At 42.5% G+C, this 19,302-nt stretch overlaps 1 protein-coding gene across 1 annotated transcript in view; it reads right to left on the bottom strand.

The window, feature by feature from the left end:
* The window catches only part of tmem132e (transmembrane protein 132E), a 110,995-nt gene that overhangs the window by 14,081 nt on the left and 77,612 nt on the right, over positions 1–19,302 (bottom strand). The window contains 2 exon segments of the mRNA XM_078787992.1: positions 5,765–6,044; positions 16,292–16,497. Coding sequence (XP_078644118.1) covers positions 5,765–6,044; positions 16,292–16,497 — 486 coding nt within the window.

Raw genomic sequence — 19,302 nt, 5'->3', positions numbered from 1 at the left:
ACTACTTCCATAATAACCCCTAACTTAACTCTACTTTTTATAATTAATACACAAGCCCATCCATCCATTTTCTATGCTTATCCTCACTAGGGTGACAGGAGTATGCTGGAGCCTATCCCAGCTGTCTTCGGGCGAGAGGCAGGGCACACCCTGGACTGGTGGCCAGCCAATCACAGGGCACATAGAGACAAACAACCATTCACACTCACATTCATACCTATGGCCAATTTGGAGTCGCTAATTAACCTAGCATATTTTTGGAATGTGGGAGGAGAGAACCCACCCATGCACGGGGAGAACATGCAAACTACCAGCTGGAAAGAGAGTAAACGTGCGGCTTTAGAATAAAAAAAAGTTTAAAATAAAATAAATAAATTATATAAGTAATTGTAAAATTATTATAAAATTACTGGTAAAAAATATTTTATGTGCTAACAGCTAAAGTAATGCATAAGGCTAAAAATAACCAATTAGCTAAAAATGTCATCCAATACTTCTCTACAAGAGAGGAGAAATATGATTTGAGCGAAGAAGTACATTTGAAACACTTCTATGCTAGGACTACGTTATGCTAGCCATAGCATTTCAGTATGTGGAAACAAACTATAGAATGGATTGAGTAAGGAAATCAAACAATGCACAACGATGAGCCAATTCAAGAAACAATACAAGCAGTTGATGTTTGCTAAATACAAGGATGAAGAGTCTTGAACCAGTCATGATGTGCTATATATATCACTATATTGACACTTACTATGGTACCCATTATGGCATTGGATGCTCATATCACCTCCTACTTCGGTACAAGGTACATTATTTAAAAAAAAAACTAAAAAAAACCCTTAACCTGTATTATGGAAAGCAGGAAGTGAACAAATGTAACAGTTAGTGATTGTAAAAGTACCAGATGGAGGGGTAGGATTTAATAAGCTTTGCTTCTTCCTACTCCTTTTGGAAAAGTGGAACTGGGAACTGATTATGGGATGCACGTTCAAATGAAATAAAACCATTACCATAAAAAATATTACAAAAGGTACGACTAAATCACAATTTTAAAGAAAAAGTAAGATTTTACAAATCTGGACAAAATGTCACAGTATTATGAGAATTAAGGTAAATTTTTTACAAAAAAATATGTTGTATTACTAGAAAAAAATGGTTATTGTAATACTTGAAGAAAAAGTTATCAAAATACGAGATAAGGACGCACAGTGGTGGAGTGGTTAGCATGTTGGCCACATAGTTAGGAGATTTGGAAGCTCTGGGTTTGAATCTCTGCTTGGGCATCTCCGGGTACTCCGGTTTCCTCCCACATTCCAAAAACATGCTACGTTAATTGGCCACTCCAGATTGTCCATAGGTATGAATTCACTCGCTTTTCCACCTCCAAAGCACCCGCATATTTAGTACCTACTGATGACGCAGCATCAGGACCAACTGGGGGATCAGCATCTCGCCCAAGGACACTTCAACATGATCACAGCAGGACGGAGGATCCAACCCACAACCTCCAGGTTAGAAGACAACCCCGCCGCCCCGAATGTGTGAATGGTTGTTTGCCGATGTGTGCCCTGCCATTGGCTGGCCACCAGTCTCTCACCCAAAGCCAGCTGAGATAGGCTCCAATATATCAATGAGCAAATACAAGCAATATCTGGACAATACAATTGTAATGTGAAGAGAAAAAACGTTGAATTATTACAAGAAAGATTCTTTGTATTTGCTAAATTTACTGACACCGCCAGCAACTGATGGGACGGCCAAAATAATTGGGGGAGACGCGATTGATTCCTCTCAGGCTGACATGGCCGTTTCCATCCGCTGCTAGATTCATCACAGCCTGCAGCAGATTACAAATGATCAATTACTCATTTCCAATGATGGATGAGCGACTTCTATCTTTCCTGGCTGTTTCTCCATCAGCCCGTGCATCCATCAGCCCGCTACTTTTCTCCTGACAGCCTTAAAACGTAATCTCTCTCACGGTGCTCAAAACTTTCGCCAAGCGTAACTTTTCTCCCCCACCGTAAATGTCCAGTCAGGCATCGGTAAATCACCTGTGCCGCGGTCATAACCGGCGACACTTGCTTTATAAGGACCTCCAAACCTGTCTGGGCTGATGCCTTTATGTGCACTTTACGTCTTTTACTGCGGCCGACTTTGACATAAACAGAAGCTTCCGCGTCGACAAAAACGACAAAGAAGGTCAAGAACCAAGGCCGAGTTAATTGCTAGAAACACCGAGGCAAGGCAGCAAAGCTGAAATATGTGGACAATATGTCAGAATTTGACCTTAAAATAACAGCGTTAAATCACTGTGATGGCACACTAACTTGTGATAAGGAGAATAGCGTCTTTGACATTGACCGTTTCAACACTCTGTAGCATTAGTCTTAACGTCTAGGCTAACTTTGTTTTCCTGCATTACGTTGACATGTTGAAATAATCTTCACATTTGTTTGCTGTTTATCACCATCAAGGTAGGAGCACTGAAGTAGGAACACACGATAGCATCGTCTGTGACAGGAAAACCATGGACTATACTGGAAGGGATACGATTCAGACACATTCATTTATGACAATATCCCTCTCCTGGTCACTATTACAGTGGCCATCATCAGCAAAAGTAAACACTGTTGAACAACAAAGGGAGAGAAATTAATGCAGAGCTGATGAGGTCTGATTTTTTTGGTGCAAACGGTTTAGTGATGCAAATGAATGACTTTTGAATTTATTGTTTTGAAGAGCAGAAGAAACACTTTACTTAAGTGACGCCTCAAGGAACTGATTGATAACTGGTTGCTGTTTTGTGGTTGACTAGGGCCTATTATTAGTCAAAACATATTGAAAAACAAGCCATCTGTAGTATTCGGGTCACCAGGAATCAGTAATGTTACACGGATGAGAAATGACCATAACGCTGCATGGAGTCACTAAGGCATGTCCGACACGACATAATGAAAACTTCCACACTTTTTTTTTTTTTTACGTTTTTGGCATCCTACTTTGTTTTTCTTCCCCACTCTGTGTGAAACATTGAGAATAAATAAATTGGAGGCTAACAAATTAGCTCAGTAGCATGCTAATGCTTAACCCCAGGCTCACACTGAATCCGTTGCAGCTCCGGTCCTCATCCAGTCCGGCTTGCAGCGAAGTGCCACTCACACTGACTTCGATAGACACAGCGGCAACTCCGCTTGGAAGCTCTGACTTTCTTTTTTTCATTTGAGACTTTTCTGTTATTTGGGAGCTTAAAAGTGAAAGCATGAATTGTTGTGCAGTTTGTGTTCTCACTGTGAACAAAGCATTCCCAGGCGGTCAGCGTGCAGTCAGCTCCCGTGCCATCTCACCCTGTTTTACACAGCTGGATCTAAATCTGATCTTCATTAAATGACTCCTCATTACACTTAAACCTCATTTGGACTCCATCACTTAACTGAACGTGTGATGGAGGATTGTTGTGTGTGTTAAATTAGTTAACCAAGTAGTCCTAAATGCAAGATAAAGGGTGGAAGCTGGAGGCCAGTCTAGAAGTAATTGTTATGCTGTCTAGACTTTGAGAGGCTCTGGCCGAGCTGGAGCCTATCCCAGCTGATTTTGGGCGAGAGGCGGGGTACACCCTGGACTGGTGGCCAGCCAATCACAGGGCACATACATATAGACAAACAACCATTCACACTCACATTCATACCTATGGACAATTTGGAGTGGCCAATTAACCTAGCATGTTTTTGGAATGTGGGAGGAAACCGGAGTACCCCGAGAAAACCCACGCATGCACGGGAAGAACATGCAAACTCCACACAGAGATGGCTGAGTGTGGAATCGAACCCAGATCTTCCCCATATCCTGACTGTATGACCAACTATTACAATTATTTTAGAATAATGGCCAATTTCAAATGAACAAACCAAGTAGTTCTAAACATAATTAAAGTGTTTTCGTAATTTTTGTTTGGCCTACTAAGTTACAACATCATATGCCAATAATATGAAAATGAGCCGATGCGACTTCTGGGACTTTTCTTACTGATGCGTTGGCAACAGTGCTCTGGAGTCCAACTGTTGCTGTGAAAACACAGGAGGGGCTTTGGGGGTGTGTGTTAGTGTAAGTGAGTGTGAGTGACAGTTGATAGTTTGACAATTGGCGACATGCCTGCTCTGATGATGCTCATCCTTGTGGCGTGGTTGTGGGATGACAGTAACCTGTTTTGTTCAATAAAGCAATGGTTGATTGTTCACTTCCATTACCTCCATTCGTCGCATAGTTCACACTGTCAGACTGTTAACAATAACAGCTGAAATAGCTTCCCTGCTGCCTTGTACAAACAAATGCAGCTCAGACCGTTCAGGAAGGCAGGCTGTGCGGATGCACACATGCTTTAGCTAGAAATTGAAGTGATCACATAACTGTCTGATTGATAATAATCACTGAACCATTTGTGCTCATTCCAGATGAATGAATGGTGCGGTTGAAAAACAAGAGAAATATTGTCGGTTTAGTCACTTCTGTAGAATGTTTCACCTTCCCTGGGTGCTGGACTTTCTGTAGCCTCTGAAGTGAGCAGGTGCAAAAGTACTTGCTCAAGGGTACATCTGACGGGGAACAGACACATTTTAGGGTTGCCCCACCCAGCATGCGTAGCTTGAATGATGAAATTAGAATACGCTCAGCTGCACTCCTTTTCCTCCTTTCGCACATGGGACAATCGGGCCCATGACACATACAGAACACGGAACAATTTTCTCCTTTTCTCCATACTGCAGCAGTATTCCATGCAGCGCTGTGTTCCTGTGATGATGCATTAAAGTGCATGACAACAGTGACTTTACCCCAGATTTGTCCCATGAGTTGTGGTCGGTTTTCGGTGTTGAAGAAAGGAGTTCCAGGTAGTTGCTGGGATCACTTAAGTAAAGCGTTTTGCTTCTCACAACAATATGCGTTCAAAAGAGTAACACTTTTGCATCACAAAACCTTTTCCAGAAAAAGACCTCACAATCGTTCGGTGCAACTGTCAAGTGTTGCACACATTTCCATCACCTGCTTCACCCTTGAAAACATGTTTGTTCATCTGTCTTGGGTGTGTAAGAACATAATTCTTCTTCCTGAAGAGTACACTTCACATTTCATCCGGGCCCTTTGACTCCCACTTCATAGCCAATATGGCAAGAAATCAAAGTTGTTTACAAACAATGTCCGAGACAGTTAAACAAGGGCATATATAGGACCATAGATTCAGACACATTCTCTTTGTTACGGCCCAGATACTTACTTTGTGATGATACCACTCTAGCCCAGCTCTCAATTTCTTAAGTCACCCCACCAACTGGCCGGAACTACTTTCCTCAACACCGGAGGAAAAGACCAGAACTAGGCTCATGGGACAAAGTGGGGGGAAAAGTCACTCACCGTTGATGCACCACACTGCTGATGAGAATGTCATGGGGTAAAAAAAGAAACTATCCCTTTAATGTTGTGGCACAACACTGGATTCCCACTGTGGACCCACAAACCAAACTACATCAACTATGGTCCATTTTCTTGCATTTGTTTAAGTGGCAAATGTGCCACAACCAAACGTATCGCTGCAACTGGCTGACCATGACAACGACGTGTTTCCTTAGTGCGTATATTCTGTATGTCTATGGGACTGCTTTTGTGTACATGTACGCTGTGACACCTGACTTGAGCATTCACAAATATTCTGAATAAATATTGTGAAAACCAACCAACAAAAATACACCCAAAGTGACGTTGTGGATACCTTCAACGCGGTGGATCCCAGCTCCAGGCCCACCAGGACCGTCCTGTCCACCAGCTCTGCTATCCGGGGGTCCGCCACCTTCAGCGAGTCCTGTACCAGGTCCGTGACATCCACCTGCCATTCGGGTCCCAGCATAGTGATGACTTGGTCCGTGCCCTCGGTGGACGTGGTGTGGAACTGGGTCAGGACTTTGACCAGGGCACGCTGGTACTGCAGGGTGCATCCTCGGCTCACCCGGCGTTCGTCATCGTCTTCGTCTGCATCGCTGTCTCTGGTGCTCCTTGGGAGGAAGAGGAACATGAAGAACGATTGCTGCTTAAATGTCCATTTTTTATGTGCGACAGGGATATGACAAGTACATATCGTCCTGCCGTGGTGGAGGTTATGTCTCCATTTGTTGGTCTGCAACTTTCTGTCCAAGTCTGAGTTTCCCAAACATTTTCAAAAGACAAAACTTGCAGCTTGCAATTCCACATGAATTTCAACATTTATTTACTGTACGTGAACCTGTGACGTCCAAACGTCTTCCAGTAAGGATCCATCCATTTTCCTCCGCTTATCCGGGCCCGGTTTGGGGGGGCAGCAGTCTTAGTAGGGAAGCCCAGACTTCCCGGTCCCCGGCCACGTCCTCCAGCTCCACCGGGAGGACACCAAGGCGTTCCCAGGCCAGCTGTGAGACATAATCCCTCCAGCGTGTCCTAGGTCTGCCCCGGGGCCTTTTCCAGGCTGGGCATGCCCGGAACACCTCACCAGGGAGGCGTTCGGGAGGCATCCGGACTAGATGCCCGAGCCACCTCAACTGACTCCTCTCAATGTGAAGGAGAAGCGGCTCTACTCTGAGCCCCTCCCGGATGGCTGAGCTCCTCACCCTATCTCTTAGGGTGAGTCCAGCTACCCTACGGAGGAAACTCATTTCAGGACCTCATTCCCAACCCGGAGGGAGCACTCCACCCTTTTCCGACTGAGAACCATGGCCTCTGATTTGGAGGAACTGAGTCTCATCCCAGACGCTTCACACTCAGATGCAAACCGCCCCAGTAAACGCTGAAGGTCGCAGCCCGAAGAAGCCTTAAGCACCACATCATCTGCAAATAGCAGAGATGAGATTCTAAGGCCCCCGAGCTGGACTCCCTCAACACCTTGGCTGCGCCGAGAAATTCTGTCCATGAAAATTGTGAACAGAATCGGTGACAAAGGGCAGCCTTGGCGGAGGCAAACGTTTACCGGAAACAGGCTTCGACTTACTACCGGCAATGCGAACCAGACTCCTGCCCCGTTTGTACAAGGACCGGATAGCACGTAGTAGCGCGCCACCAATCCCGTACTCCCGGAGCACCCCCCAAAGGACGCCACGAGGTACACGGTCGAATGCCTTTTCCAGGTCCACAAAGCACATGTAGACTGGTTGGGCAAACTCCCATGCACCCTCAAGCAGTAAGGATCCACATGCCAAAAAATGAAAGGATACACAGGCCACTTTGATATTTTGGAAAGCAGCACATGTATATATGCTAATAATTGATATATGGTTAGCTCTGTGATACAGTTAGAAAAGCCCATTATTAGTAGGAACTTCACTCAATAATTTTATATTAATTAAATATTATATTAATTTCATACTTTTTCTTCTTAAATATCAGTTTTATTTCTTGTTTTTTTAAATTAGCATTTTACGACTTTGAAAAAATACCATATTTTTTCTTACATATTTAAAGGGGACCTATTATGCTCATTTTCCAACCCTTTGTATTGAGTTGTGGACTCAATACACACAATAACCTGCACAGAAAGCTTTCTAGATCTTTCAGAATCTGCACCTATTCCAGCTGTATTTCCTTTGATCTGTGCTTCCTGTGAGTCAAAAGAGCAAGCAGTAAGTACCAATTTATCAGTGTCCTAACTGTGTTTATTTTGTGTCATGGAACAAAAGCGCTTGTCTGTGTAGCATTATAGAGTGTGCATACAGGGTGCTAATTACAAGATCACCAAGTCAGCCATTTCCCACCACAATCAGTGAGTCTACCTAAGTTTTGCAGCACTACCAACACTTGTAGTAGTAGTATGTTCAAAGCGGACATTTTACAAAGATAAATTGACATTTATTATCAATTCCTATACTGTTTATCAACTCCTATGAAGTTGGGTTTGACAACTAACGGCACAACACTCGGAGTGTGAGCAAGCACAGCGGAGTTGGTGTGCCTGGAGTCGGGCTATGGTTGGAATAAATTAAAACAGACCGGTTTGGCGGGAAGCACAAATCAAACGAAATACAGCTGCAATAGGTACAGATTCTGGAAGATCTAGAAAGTGTACTGTACTGGTTATTGTGTGTAGCTGCTCTATACGAGCTGCACAGCAAGGAGACCTGAGTTCGATTCCAACCTCAGTCATCTCTGCTTGAGTTTGCATGTTCTCCCCGTGCGTGCGTGGGTTTTCTCCGGGTACTCCGGTTTCCTCCCACATTCCAAAAACATGCTAGGTTAATTGGCCACTCCAAATTGTCCATAGGTATGAATGTGAGTGGGAATGGTTGTCTATATGTGCCCTGTGATTGGCTGGCCACCAGTCCAGGGTGTACCCCGCCTCTCGCCCAAAGACAGCTGGGATAGGCTCCAGCACCCCTGCGACGCTCGTGAGGATAAGCGGTAGAAAATGAATGAATGAATGCTCTATGGGAGTCCACAACTCAATTTAAAGGGGCGAAAAATGAGCATAATAGCATAATAGTCCCCGTTAAGCTTTTTATACAAGGCTCCACTGAATTTAAACTTTATATCATTTTATATCATATTGTGATATATCCAATAATATTGTGATATATACTAATATATATATATATATATATATATATATATATAGTGTATATAGAGTGTATATATATATATATATCGTCCAATCCTACTTCTTAGCATATCTACATGTGTTGGCCCTTGGATAACTTCATTTTACCAGCTTTTGGCAATGGAAAATCATGAGCAGCAAGTAGCGATGTGCTGTGTGATTTAAAAAAAATCACAGCTTGAGTAGGTAAATGAGCCACTCGGGTAACTTACTCGTGCTAAGATGCTGAGTCCCTGATTAACGGTTAGAAAGTAGAAAGCAACGCTAACTCGTCACGTCTTTAAAGCGCGCAGCAGCTGCTAATTCTGCCGCACGCCGCCGCGTCTCGGCGCGTGCCATCTGTTCCTGAAGGATCTCCACTCGCTTTGTAATTTGACATCAAATCAACGCTGATGAGACACTCGGCACCCATTCACGAATCAATCCATGGCATTATCCCTTCTGATGTCGAGGGGGAGCCAGCAGGGAAGAAACGATAAGCGAACCAGAAAGGGGGTTTTTGGAGCGGAGCCCCTTCTAATTTCATAAGGGGGGAGGTTGCCTGGGCAGCGGGGTCAAACATGCCAGGTGCAGCCCTGGCTGAGTGCAATCTGCTCCACAACAAGACGTACCGCTCGGCCCAACTTCCCTCTGCAGACTTGACAGGCTGCCAGTTCCCCCTTAAAAGCTCTCGTCTGCTTGACATTCAGGAGACGCAGAGAAGCGTCAGCCGGCGACAAAGCCAGTCTTTCACCCAACAGCTCCAATTAGAAGCACTCCTCTTCTAGTGCTACTCTTAAATGATTAAAAAAAGGAAGACATCTCTCGCCTGGCGCGGTGTGACTTCCCAACAATGCTACAAAGTAAATAGGAATTGGATAACAGGAAAATTACAGGAAAGCTCTAATCAGCTAATTATCAGAGAACATTATGTCTGACATGTAGTGAATAACTAACATGGCTCGCCTCCTCTTGGGTCGCTGCAGATGCTGTGCTTTTAGAGGACCAATAAAGTTGTATTTTTATCAAAAAAGTATGTAGTAGATACTTATTCATTCATTTTTAGGGAAGAGAGTGGGAAGAGAGTCACTACACACGGAAGTTCTGTCACTACAACCGGCTAACTGGCTAGTTTCCGCCAATCTCAGAAGTGTATTCTCTACAGTTGGGCCCTTTTCTGGGCCCTTGTCTGTAAGTCTCGCTCCTTCATATCCTGCACTGTTGCTACTTCTCAGTTGCCAACACGACGCCGTTTCTACACAGAAACTGTCTTCGCTAACCACCACTCTTCTACTCCACTGCTGCCTGCCATAAGCAGAATCGTGCACGTTCAGTCTTGTACTGGCTGTCTGCCTACTGTTTTTCAGCAACCTTACCCACCATGAAAATATGAGCTGGAAACCTCATATTACAAATATACAACATAAGGTGGCCAGAAATATTTCAATATTGAACAAAGCAAAATTTGTTCTCAATCACAAATCACTCCACACTCTTTATTGCTCTCTGGTTCTACCATATCTTACTTATTGTGTGGAAATATGGGCTAATAACTATAAAAGCAATCTTCACTCGCTAAATGTACTGCAAAAAAGGTCAGTAAGGATAATTCATAATGCCGCCTACAGAGAACATACTAACTCCTTATTTCTAAAATCACAAATACTTCAACTTGCTGATATAGTTCATCTTCAAACAGCTAAAATAATGCATAAGGCTAAAAACAACCAATTAGCTAAAAATGTCATCCAATACTTCTCTACAAGAGAGGAGAAATATGATCTCAGGGAAGAAGTACATTTGAAACACTTCTATGCTAGGACTATGTTATGCTAGCCATAGCATTTCAGTATGTGGAATCAAACTATGGAATGGATTGAGTAAGGAAATCAAACAATGCACAACGATGAGCCAATTCAAGAAACAATACAAGCAGTTGATGTTTGCTAAATACAAGGATGAAGAGTCTTGAACCAGTCATGATGTGCTATATATATCACTATATTGACACTTACTATGGTACCCATTATGGCATTGGATGCTCATATCACCGAGTACTTCGGTACGGGGTACATTATAAAAAAAACCCAAAAAAACCCAAACTGTATTATGGAAAGCAGGAAGTGAACAAATGTAACAGTTAGTGATTGTAAAAGTACCAGATGGAGGGGTAGGATTTAATAAGCTTTGCTTCTTCCTATTCCTTTTGGACATGTGGAACTGGGAACTGATTATGGGATGCACTCAATTGTAATCTGATGCATGTTCAAATAAAATAAAACCATTACCATTACCATTAAAAATGTTATTTTCATAAGATGTATTCTTTCCTAATAATATGGCACATTTGCTCGAGTAATATGACATTTTTAATTAAAACTGATGCATCACAGATTAATTACAGAGTAATGCCACATGCGTATACGTTTTTTAATCTATCGGTGATAGGATGAGTTTTTTATCGAGAGGGGATGGAAATCTGTCTATGGTATAAATTTGGGAAATATGGGCTATCATTTTTAAAAAAAAAGTAATACATAGTTGTGACCAGTCCAGGGTGTACCCCGCCTCTCGCACAAAGACAGCTGGGATAGGCTCCAGCACCCCCGTGGCCCCAGTAAGGGTAAGCGGTATAGAAAATGAATGGATGGAATCCCACAGTTTTTGCATGTTTAATGTGAGCGGTGTTTTCTCCTGCATTCTTTGTTGGTCTTTGAACACACCAATAATTTTGTCCCACGCTGCACAAATATACTGTATTCTTACCTTTTTTCTTTCACCTCATATTTGGTCCCAAATGCTGATCCTATGGGAATGCATGAAGGTAAGGTTCGATGGCCTTATGGTGTGCTAAAGTGGATATTTCTATGGAGTACTTTCTGAAAAACACTCCAGGCTCTTACTGGTGGATGGGGGTTCTCTATTCATTTAGTGTTTGTAATTTGATGTTCTTCCTGTCATAGTTTTACACAATACATAATAATGGTCAGGTAGTTGTCCTCAACTATGCCTGCCATTAAATAGCAACTTGTAACCCAAATTTTAGCTTGCAGTTCAAAGGAAAAAAATCAGCCATGACACTTGTATGCCAAGTGGAATGAGAATTTTTTTTTTAATGATCGGATTCGAATGGCACCAATATTGATTGGTGGCCGATCGATCAGAGCATGTATAAAACCTTACAATTTGACGAGAATGCTGTAATAGTCAGCGAAGAAGCATTCACCTAACCAGAAGTGTTTTAATATATATTTTCTATTTGATGTTACCTGATGAATACATCGTACAGTATGTAGTCATGCATGGATTTTTCCTCGACAAAGTTTAATCGCACACAATTAGTGGCTACAACAACACAAAAGGCCTCTTGAGGCATATTCTTCATTAAATTTTTGAAAAGTTGACGTCACTAATGGCACAAGCAGGTTCCATTTGTCTCGCTTGCTCGATTTATTATTTTGACATCATTATTAAAGGCTAATGAATGAGCTGATGTTTACGATGACAAGGCTCGTTATTCATCTCTCTGCGCTGATACAAATTGAAGTGATTATCTTCTTCAGTGTGCAGCATGGCGGGGCACTGCACTGCACGGCACGGCACTGTAAGAAATGTGTGCAAAGAATATTCGGGTACAGCTCCTACTCCCCCTACGTGACTCGCCTTGCTCACCGTGACACATTGCAGACCTTTTTCACGCATGCAACAACAACAAGGTCTCCTGGCCTGTCCGGCAGAATTGCTCACCGGCTGCGTTATCCAGCAAGCGGAGCTTTGAACCCTAATAAGAAGAGACAATATTCTTTTTGCGTAGGGGAAAAAAACCAAACAAATATCAGGCTTATTTTCAGGAAGCAACAGGAGAAGGTAAACTTCCTTGCCCTGACCTGAGTTTAAGAGGGTGTTTGACAGAGACAGAGAGCCTCCATGTCTCATTGCTTTTTCCTGCATGGCTTTAAATGAATGACTAGCCATCTGCAGTGTACCAAACTCACTTACCTTCTAAGTACCACAATAAGTAACTGTCCTGGAGGTAACGTCAATGCTAGATATTGATTTATAGATACTATATCATACGTACGCATGATGTATGACTTCACAACACAGGCACAATGCATTTTCCCTGGGACTTCTTTTTGCCGGCCGACTCATTATCCAAAGAGCATCCACAACACATACACTTGAAAATATTAACATTTTACGGGGAAACCGTGGCTTGAAATTTGACAGAAAAAAGTTCGAATTCTTCAATGGATTTGCTAAAGAATGAAGTCGGATCATTAAAATACATGAGCAGTTGTCATTTTAAAGGGGACCTATTCTGTTCATTTTTCGAGCCTCTGAATTGATTTGTGGTCTCCTATAGAGCAGCTACACACAATAACCCGCACAGAAAACTTTTTACATTTTCAGAATCTGCACCTATTCCAGCTGTATTTCCTTGGATTTGTGCTTCCTGAAACGGTCTGTAATGTATTCCACCCATGGCACGCCCCTGGGCATGCCCACTCTGCTGTGATTGGTCACATGCACAAAATGCTTTCTAACCATGTGCCCCTCTGTGACATCACAAAGGAACAGTTTTACTACGCCTTTTGAAACCGAGCGTTTTGAGCCATCCCAAACTTCTTTCAGGGCTCACTTCCAAATGAGCAAACTTTGGAAAATGGGAAAAGGGTGCCCTTTATTATATATATAATATATCATTTTAAGGGGAAATGCCGCAATTTAACGAGAATGAAAGCAATCAGACAAAACAAGCATTTACAGAAAAAGCTCTTACATCTTATGGGAATAAAGTTGCAATTTTATGACAACGAAATGAAAACGTTTTGTCATTTACAAGATAGAAATTTGTACCTGGAATTTAGTTTTTACATTTTTGTTTCTTCTTAAATGAATTTATAAACAAAGCTGCAATTCCATGAGGATAAATTTGTAATTTTAAGACAAAAGAAGGATAAAAAAATATAGTTTTGCAATCCATTGTAACTTTATGATAAAATAAAAATAAATGTGGTGCTAATAAAAATCCTCATTTCATTCATAGAAATTCTACGATAGCTGTGAAGCTAATTAAAGGGTAGTCTGAATTTTCCTCAGGATTTAGTTCTCACTGACTCATTATCCAAACAAGCATCCAAACCAAAAACACTTGAAACTGAAAAGCAGCCCTTTTTTGTGAGTACTTGCTTGTTTTGTTCCAATTAGATGCACCGCCGGAAGAAAAAGTGAGAGCCGTCGCCATCAATGAAACCAAGCTCTCAAATTCACTCAGATCCGCTTTACTTTGTCACGTTAGCGTCACAACCTTTGAGCGCAGTTTGCCCAAAAAAGCCTTCATTAGGCCTTGAGGAGAAGTATACCGGCAGGCAGGCTTGTTCTCAAAACAAACACTTGTAGTTTGTACCTTCGCAACTAATTAGGGATTCGGATGAGCTGGCAGGTTATTTGCTCCTTCCAGTCAGCGTTTTATTATTATGATTATGCCATCTCAACATATCCCGCTGAGGACAATGCAATACAACTTTCACATTATCGGAGATTTGTCTTTATACTGATGATTTTTGGTGTTTGCGTTCATTAATAATAAAAAATCACTCCAATAACAGGAAATGCAACTCATTGACAACACAATCCACATCGGGTAATCATTAAATATCAATTGAAGTGGCCTTCTTAAAATATTAACACTGCAGTGTCACTCATTTGACCCTCAAAAATGACCCAAAAAAATGAGCTGCAAATGAACTGGTGACGTTGGGCCTGGAGAAACTGCTCTCCTTTGTTGGGCCCTGCGTTTGTATAAGGGTTGCTTGGTCTCTGCAATGGAGAAGCCAAATACCCCTCACTACATCCACAAGAGCGGCCAAGTTGTTTTGCAATCAGGAAGGTAAACTACTTATTGTTATGCAGAATGGTTACACTTACCATCCACAGCAACAACAAACCTAATGTTTCCACCCCAAGGGATATACCTACCAGAGACACAAACAGGGAAACTCCACACCAAAATCTAAGACGCCATTTGGACTAAAGATAAAAGCTGACTACAAAGGTCCTTATTTATAAGAAAAAGAGGGAATAAAGCTGGAATTTTACAGATAAAACATAATTTGATAAGAATAAATTTGCAATTAAGGAGAAATGTACAGGAACAAATTTGTGACTTTACAACAATAAAAACGTTACTTTGCAAGAAATCAGTCACAATTTAGGCTAATTTAAATTGTCATTTTAAGGATGTTTGTATTTATTGCCTTCCTTTATTTGAAAAAAAGAAAATAATTTCTTTGTTATCAACTCCTATACTGTTTTCAGCTAGCAAACACTCTGGAACTCCCTTTAAGTACTCGCTAGTATGACCAACCCCAGTGGAGGCGGGCCATGGGTGGAGTACATTAAAACAGGCCGTTTTCACAGGAACCATGAAAACCAAACAAATACAGCTGAATAGGTGCAGATTCTGGAAGAACTAGATTGCTTTGTGTGCTGGTTATTGTGTGTAGCTGCTCTATAGGAGTCCAGAACTCAATCCAGAGGGACGAAAAATGAGCATAAATTAAATAATGTGGTAATTTTACGAGCATTTTTTAGGACAAAATTTTGTCATTTTACAAAAAATATATTTTTGTTATATTATATTATATTATTATATCATATCATATCATATTATAAGTCGCTCTGGAATATAAGCAGTAAGAGCCAACCTATAAAAAAAGCACGACTTATAGTCCGGAAGATACGGTAATTACAAGAATGAACAGATAAAGTATGCCGTCAACGAGGAGATTATGTCCTCTGTCCTTTCAGGATGATATTCTGGCACTCTTGTGATGTGTGGCGTGGTATGAAACAGGTCCTCGACACTTCATTTTGGAAATATTTAACGGCGACATTAACACTCCCGCGCTTGGCTGCTGTCCTCGCTGCTGGAGTACATCTCCATCCACCAAAAACCATTTTGCACCCTGGCTGCATACAAACTGCTTGTTTAAGAAGCACTTTGAGCGATGGAGGTATTTCCAATGACCCTGGGCGTTTGGAAAACATCTTGCATCGGCGCCCCCACTAGCATATAACCGCCTATGGAAAGTATATTATTTGGACATACCAAAAAAAATCCTAAATCCAAATGAAATAGTCATCTAGTTAGAGTACAATAGTGCATCAGAGGGCTGCTTTTGTCACTTGGACCACGGCTCCCAAATCATCTGGCAGCAGAGGGACGGTTGTTTGTTGTTGTCGAGTTCAATTCATGTTAAAAGCTTTCCAAAGTGACAGTGAAGACTCTCGTCGCCATTCTTGTCCAATTACCGGTGTAAAACTGGGTTTTCATCGTGCACCAGTTCCCAAAATGAGAATGGATGGCAATAATAACACTACATTCTTGTCAATGTTCTCATAATATTACCAGAATAAAGTCAGAAATGACACAGAAACAAAGTCAAAACACTACAAGACAAATAAATTCATTAGAAAAAAGTCTGGATTTTTTAACACATTCATCAAACTGAATTTTAGGATCAAGAGAAAGTTGGAGTTTTACGAGAAAAACTTTTGTGATTTATTAGGAAATGCTACAAGAAAAAAGTTGTAATGGTAGCATTCCATGACTTACTTTACTTCCATTACTGTAGAAGTAATGCAACTTGGGCATCTCATATATGGTTTATATACAGTAAAGTGAACGTTGGGCCTCACCTTCTGTCAGGCAGAATGGGGACCCGCCATCCTTTGATGAAGCTCAGGTTGTTGTCCGACAGCTCCACCTGCAGGGGGAGCTTGGGCACCCACACGGTCAGCTCCAATGGTGCGCTCAGGTGCTCGTAGCTGAAGATGACCCTGGCGTTCATGGACCCTCGGGTCTCCTTGCCGTTGACAAACACGTAGTCGCAATTCATGGAGACCTGGGGGAGAATTCAGGGTCAGAAGTCAGAGACCTATCTATATGGTAATGGTCACCTCCATGAAGCGGTGGCTGATGATATACAGAGAAGTACAGAGGCAGCTGTCAGTGTCGACAATTCATTTGCTCTTCCAAGGTTGGCTCTGTCACCGTGCGGAACAGAGGGAAAGGTTTTTGGGCATGATGTGAGGTGCAACCTGACCGCTACACTCCTCATCACAATTAGTCAAAAGACCAATTGAATCATTGCAACGGTTCACATTCCTACACTAAGTAAAACTTCAAAATACAAAAAAAAAAAGAAATGGAGTGACATAAAAGTTTGTGAGGAAGCAAACAAACAAGCATTAAAGTGAAATAGGCTGTTTAAAAAGTAAAAAAAAAACATGAAAGACTGTAATGGCTAGCTGTACCATTCTTGTTAATCACCTAAAAAACTGATTTGTGCGTGCTTGATGCCAGTGTTTCCAGGAGGATAGTGAGAATGTTGGTGAAGATGGCTTCATGGAAGTCTTTTTGCCATCCATCCCCAAATGTTCTCAAATGGATTTAGGCAGGACAGTCCAAAAGAGTCATGTCCATGACAGACGAGGGCCTTCAGTCATGAGGGATGCCCACTGCAACATCCCCGACTGCCGTTTGACACCCCTGCACAACCTGAAGCTCCATTGTTCATTGAAGGACATCTCATGGCGTCCCCTCCACTGTGCCGTGTGGAAAACATCTCAGGTGGGATCTCCTTGTCATGCCAGTAACGTTGGAAGCCATCAGAATTTTTTGTCATCAGAGAATAAAACTTTCTTCTACCTTTTTATTTTTATAATACCTGCATGCACATTGCTGAGAGCCTACAGACCCGCTCTCCTCAGGCAGGGCCTTTGCTTAAAAGTGCGCCGGATGTGCTCTCTTCTATTGTGGAGTTGCATCATCACCTCTGTGTGTGACGTATAAAAACACCAACACTGAAATATGTCATATAGAATGCAATTTTTCAACTGGTGTGGACATTTTGATGAGGAGCGTTCATGTTCAAGTGTACCTGCTGCCATCAAGTGGAAGAACATCTCGCTGTTCTGCATCATCTATTCATGCCAGCGACATACAGTTTAAGTGGAATTGAATCATTTGGTGTCACACTTGATTATCCCTCCGGCACACTAATGTACCACGCCACAGTGGTTGGGAATCAGTGTGCCACTGTACGTCGGTGTCCCACTGACATTCATTTTGCGGGTGGTGTGTAAATAATGAGCCAATGACGTCATGGCTTTGACGGCTCATGATGGACTAAAGCGATAACCATTCCAACGTCAATAAAGCATTGCTCACTTGAAGGACAGAAGCTGCTTCCTTCAGGGAAATTAATCCACTTAATGTTATGGAATAAATGTGTGGCCCCCTCAGGTGGTGTCACCTTTATTAACCCCCACCAGTGTTTCATTGCCCACGCAGACAGCACTCGATGTTGTCTCCGCCCGAGCAATCTGCTGGCACCATGGAGGATGCCACAGTGCATTTGCAGCGGCGTGGGACCTCCGTGTGGGAACCTCACCCCCGCAGGGGGTCCTCTGATAGCCGCAGTCGCTAACAGCTTTTGACTTGCAATTAGCAGGCCAAGTTTATCAGCAGAAAATGGCTGCGGGAACTGAAGCGGCACTGCAGTGAGGGAGTTGGGTGGGGTGAGGGTGGGTAATATTTTAAGTGCGTGTCTAGTTGGACTCCTCTAGCGGTGAGGCCATTGATCACGTTGGCCGCGGTCGTTGTCTTGAATGACTTCTTTTTCTTCCCTTGGCGCCGTACTGATACGCATCAGCACAAGGAGCAAAAAGGCTGCAACATGGAAGGTCAAACTGCAAAATTGCATTAACAGAAGTAGAGGGAAGATGGCTGCCTTCCCACTGTCTCTTCCCCCTTCCCACTCAGCCTGTCTACATGGAGAGGTGAAAATTATACATTATATTACCCAGACGCCCCCCTCGGTTATGATGTATCCCCTGCCCCATGAAGACCAGCCAGCCCGACCTCCATTTGCAGGAGATTAGATGCTCTGATTACAATGTCAGCTCCCTCCCAACACTGTATAAATCCTAGAATCCTAGATGGGAGCCCAGAAACCCTCCAGATCCTTTGCAATTCATCAATCAGTGGGTGGTCTATTTATTGAATTTAATTCCATTATTTTATTGAATTCCAATGGAAGTGAAGACATTCATATGACACACATGGCAAAAGGCCTGTTCACTGTAGTAAATGTACATTATTTACCGGGGGGGGGGGGGTACCTCAAGCTTTTGATTTCTGAAATTAAGAAAGTACATTTCTTTACACTTAACATCCGCATGAGGAAGTGGAAAGGCAAAACGTAGGTGTCTTTGACCACATGGGAATTGATCAAGCGTATCACACCACACTGCAGCAACAGAACCAATGTTGTCATAGCCATGAAGAACAAACTGCCTAGCCAGCATTTCTAGCTCTGACCAATTCATTGTAAACACAAATATGATAAGTGGAAGTACAGCTTTCCCACCAACAGCTGAGCAAAGCCACGTTAAAGCGCATGCAGAGCTACATAAAGCTGTTGGATGATACTTCAAATGCAGCAAATGCTATGTGGAGATGATAAAAAAGAAAAACTACCGTGAATTCCGGACTTGTTCACATCCTTTGAACGGTTTCATGTGTCGTGAACAATCATGTCCTCAATGGAGATGACCGGCCTTTCTCAGCGGTGGAAGGTTTGTCGAGTGTTGGAGCCCACCCAGGGGCTAAGTGCACATTGGGTAATTGCTGTACAATGTACAAT

The sequence above is a fragment of the Doryrhamphus excisus genome, linkage group LG21 (genome assembly GCF_037039965.1).
Source record: "Doryrhamphus excisus strain RoL-2023G ecotype Guam linkage group LG21, RoL_Dexc_Guam_v1.1, whole genome shotgun sequence".
Classification (NCBI taxonomy): Eukaryota; Metazoa; Chordata; class Actinopteri; order Syngnathiformes; family Syngnathidae; genus Doryrhamphus; species Doryrhamphus excisus.
Note: the sequence above shows the minus strand (reverse complement) of the source record. Positions and strands in the feature narration are given on the sequence as shown.